Source organism: Eutrigla gurnardus (genome assembly GCF_963514095.1).
Source record: "Eutrigla gurnardus genome assembly, chromosome: 23".
In the NCBI taxonomy this organism is placed as follows: Eukaryota; Metazoa; Chordata; class Actinopteri; order Perciformes; family Triglidae; genus Eutrigla; species Eutrigla gurnardus.
Window position 1 is genome coordinate 18057413 of NC_139934.1, and position 4066 is coordinate 18061478.

Sequence of the window (4066 nt, forward strand, 5' to 3'; positions counted from 1 at the left end):
TGCAGGAAGACCTTCTGATTAATTAATTATTATTTACACAACAACAACAAAAAAATCTTTGTCTTTTCTGTGACGCAAAAGACAACGTGTTAACAAAATGTAAAGTGATTTGATATGGTCCCATTGTTACAACTCTGCTCCTACGTCTCATGGCAGAGAGGATCCATCAGCTACAGGAACTGCGGAAGCAGCTGCTAAGAGAAACGTGTGACGGTGACAAGGAGGCGTTTACTGAGACGAAGCAGCGTTTAGAAGACCTGAGTGACAAAGAGCTGGGGAACCTCATCGTGGATGACAAACACGGCATCATCTACTGTTACATTCCCAAGGTTCACATCAGTAATCTGATTCCAAACACCACTTACTATTCACACTGCCACTACAGGTCTTTGAGTCTTGTTCCTATCTCCAGGTGGCGTGTACCAACTGGAAAAGGGTTATGTTTGTCCTGAACCAGAGTGAGCCATATCAAGACCCCATGTCCATAGATCCTGACATGGTCCACATCCCCAACAAGTTCACTCTCCTAAACAACTTCCCAAGACCAGAGATAAAGGTCAGTCTATGAAATTACATCAGAGATGTTCTTAAAATGACATACAGAAAGTGTTGCATACTTATTTGTTGGCTACAGGCAAAGCTGAAGCACTACACAAAGTTCCTGTATGTCCGGGACCCGTTTGTCCGTCTCGTCTCTGCCTACCGAGACAAGTTCCAGCAGCCAAATGAATACTTCTATCAAAACTTTGCCCGGGACATGCTGCGCCTGTATGGCAACCAGCCGGATCCACCACAGACAGTAGACGAGGCCTTTGCTTCTGGAGGTTCTACCTCATTTAACAACTTTATTCAGTACCTGCTGGACTGGAAGACAGTGAAGCCCTTTGAACCCCACTGGAGGCAGATGCACCTCCTGTGCCACCCCTGCCTCATACAGTAAGGCCGAGGATTATCCTCAGGGTTGTTTGTGGACGTGAGGAGGTCATTAAAGAGTTTGATTTGAAACATTTTGTTCCCTGAATCGATTAAATCGAAAACAAATTTAGCTCAACCGAGATGTGTTACTTTCTTTAATTTAATTGTAGCATTATTAAATGTGAAACTCTAGAAGTGTGTTTTCTAAAAAAAAAAAAAAAAAGGGACGACAACATTTTTTAGATTTAAATGTGCATGATTTTTGCAGCTGAGGCTGATATATCCTAACTTTAAGTCCCTAGAATGGGTCATGTAAAAAAAGTCCAGGACTTCCCATAATGCAACTATACCCCTGGTCCAAAAGACATTGCCCAATCCCAGTCTCCACACTCACAGATTTTGAGACGCGTTCACATGAAGTCCATGAGGGTTTAGTTCTGTCCCACAATAAAACCATCGAGTCCTTGAGGACACTCTCAAAGACCTCATAAATCCTTTATGCCCACGTTCTGCAAGTCTGCATTTCAATTATTTGCCTACAGGAATTACCCACAAATAGCATTGTGAAGTTAAACCCCTGGGTTACCAGGGAGGCCCTAAGCCTGAATGATTTAAAGATACACAAAGAGGACGCACATGAGTGGCATCAGAAACATCAAAGATTAAATATGGATCATAAAGCACTTGAAATCAGAGGAATTTTGCTTATTGAAGCTGTTTTTAACTGAAACAAGTAAATAGATTATTTGTCAACTATGTCTCACAAATCCCCAGCTGAGTGCTGCTGTGTTGGAGTTTACCCCGGTGGACGAGAGGGTCACCTCCCTATGCCTGCGGGTTATGGGGGGAAAAACTCTGACTGTTGTTTGTGCATATGCACCAAACAGCAGTACGGAGTATTGGCCTTCTTGGAGACCCCGAATGGAGTCCTGCATGGGGCTCCAGTAGGGGACTCCAGTTCTGCTGGGAGAATTCAATGCGCACATGGGCAATGATACCTGGAGCAGAGTGATTGGGAGGAACGGCCTCCGTGATCTATATCCGAGTGGTCGTTTGTTATTGGGGAAGGCTGGGATTGGGCCATAAACTGTCACACTGTTTCACAGGCTAAATAGCACTGATCTAGATGTGTACATTTACCAATGGATACAGTGTTAATTATGCTAATAATGGGCTTGTTTTACCTCTCAGGTACGATTTTATTGGCCATCAGGAGACTCTTCAGCAGGATGCTGAACAGCTGTTGAAGATCTTAAAGCTGGAGGGTGAAATTAAGTTCCCTCCTTCCTATGAAAACATAACTTCCTCTACTTCTGCGTTGGACTGGTTCAGGACAGTGCCCCTAGAGGACAGGAGGAGGCTGTACAAGCTCTATGAGGTGGACTTCAAGCTCTTTGGCTACAGAAAGCCTGTTGAACTGCTTGATTGACATGAAGTGATGATTTCGACTACATTCTTGACTACAAAACCACTATATTTATCTAAATAAGTCACTAAGGCAAATATTTTACCAACTGGCTCTAGGGTTATATCAGGGCTCTGTTCATTCATTTGTCTAATAATCATATATATCTCTAGCTTTTCTAAAATACCCTCCACTGTTAGGTAGATGAACTTCATTTGTTGGCAAACATAGTTGGCTTGAAATATCAAATAAATGAGAAACTGACAAAAAATGTTTTTACTTGCATATTTCCACACACTGTCAAAGGGTCTTTGTTGTGTTAGTAATTTACTTTGACTTCAAAATCAGCAGCAAAGTGATTAATCACCCCCTCTTCCCCTTGAATGACACACGCAGTCTGTTCACTTAGCTTAGCATAAAAGCTGTATTCTAAACGGGGTAACAGCTGTAAGATTTTTTTTCATTTAGTGAGCTGGTTGATAGTTGTATTATTTTGTTACTTTTGACCAGAGCCAGGCTAGCTGATACCTGCTTCTAGATTTTAAGCTTCAAAGGGGAACCATCTGTAGATATTCTTAAATATAACAATTAAAAAGTAATGTTCTAATTTTATTTTATCAATTCATAATTTGACAATAAACATCCAAACAAAAATGTTTCTGAGGAAATAAAGCCTTCAAACCTGCCTATTCAGTTTGTGTTGTAATGTGAAGGGTTCAATGAATTGTCGACCTATTAGAATTTTCCTGCCTCCATAGTTGCTGGGAAGAAAATGTTATGCTTTTGATTCTGTGATTGGAAATCTGTGATCTAAGTATACTGTGATCTAAGTATTCCATTTATCTTTTTGAGTAGCGTAAATCTGTATGAGCAGAATCAGATAACTATCGTTCAGTAACTCGATTCTGATGGGCTGAAGGTGTCTATCATCAGGAATGAAGCAGTTCTTCATCAGCATCATGGCTGAGGAGATGGGGTGTAGTGGAGTAATAGCAGGTATTTGCTCCATCACCTCATCCATGATAACAAACACTTCCAGTGTGCAGCAGTGACCTCTCCTCCCTCAGTGCTGACACCTTCAGTTCCTATAAACAACATATACAAACACTTCTCATAATCATGTTTTAGCTAAACTATTCACCACTAGTCATATGTACTGTAATACTGTACCACATGGGATCAACTTAATGGACTCTGATATTTTTGACACATTGTAGATATTACCCAGCTCTGACTTTGCCATTTTATAAATGTTATAAAATAACCACCTTTTACGATGGGCACTATCTTCTTTGTTAACGTCGGTAAAAACTGCACATTTGCTACTTCGCTAATGCTCGCTAACCTCTATGGTATAACATCAGTAGGCTAGCCAGCTAGCTGGCTAGCTGGACCTTCGTTTTGTAATGGTAACGTACAATTCCAACAACATGAAGTAACTTCATTATCAATATGATTTAAAAGTCAGCTGAAAAGATAAAAAATGTGTTACAGTATACATTTACTGAGAATATACACAGTACAGTATACATTTATTAAGGGCATTTAGCAGATGCTTTTGTCCAAAGCAACTTACAATAAGTACATTTGTCAAAAGAAAGAAACCACAACATACCATTACCTTAAAGTAAGAGCTAAAAACTAGAAACAAGTGTTAGGTCTGAGTAAAGTAGTAGCTGTTCAGCAAACAAACCTTAAGAACAACAGTGCTATGATCAAAGTGCTAAAGGTAGGGGGGGGTTGTTA

General features: G+C 40.4%; 1 protein-coding gene across 1 annotated transcript in view; it reads left to right on the forward strand.

The window, feature by feature from the left end:
• LOC311008801 (carbohydrate sulfotransferase 12-like) overlaps positions 1-2378 on the forward strand; it is a 2887-nt gene extending 509 nt beyond the window's left edge. Inside the window, exons 2-5 of the mRNA XM_084002697.1 lie at positions 157-329; positions 413-556; positions 635-936; positions 2107-2378. Coding sequence (XP_083858823.1) covers positions 157-329; positions 413-556; positions 635-936; positions 2107-2344 — 857 coding nt within the window. The 3' untranslated portion in view covers positions 2345-2378. The remainder of the gene's footprint in view (positions 1-156; positions 330-412; positions 557-634; positions 937-2106) is intronic.
• Positions 2379-4066: the final 1688 nt, after the last annotated feature.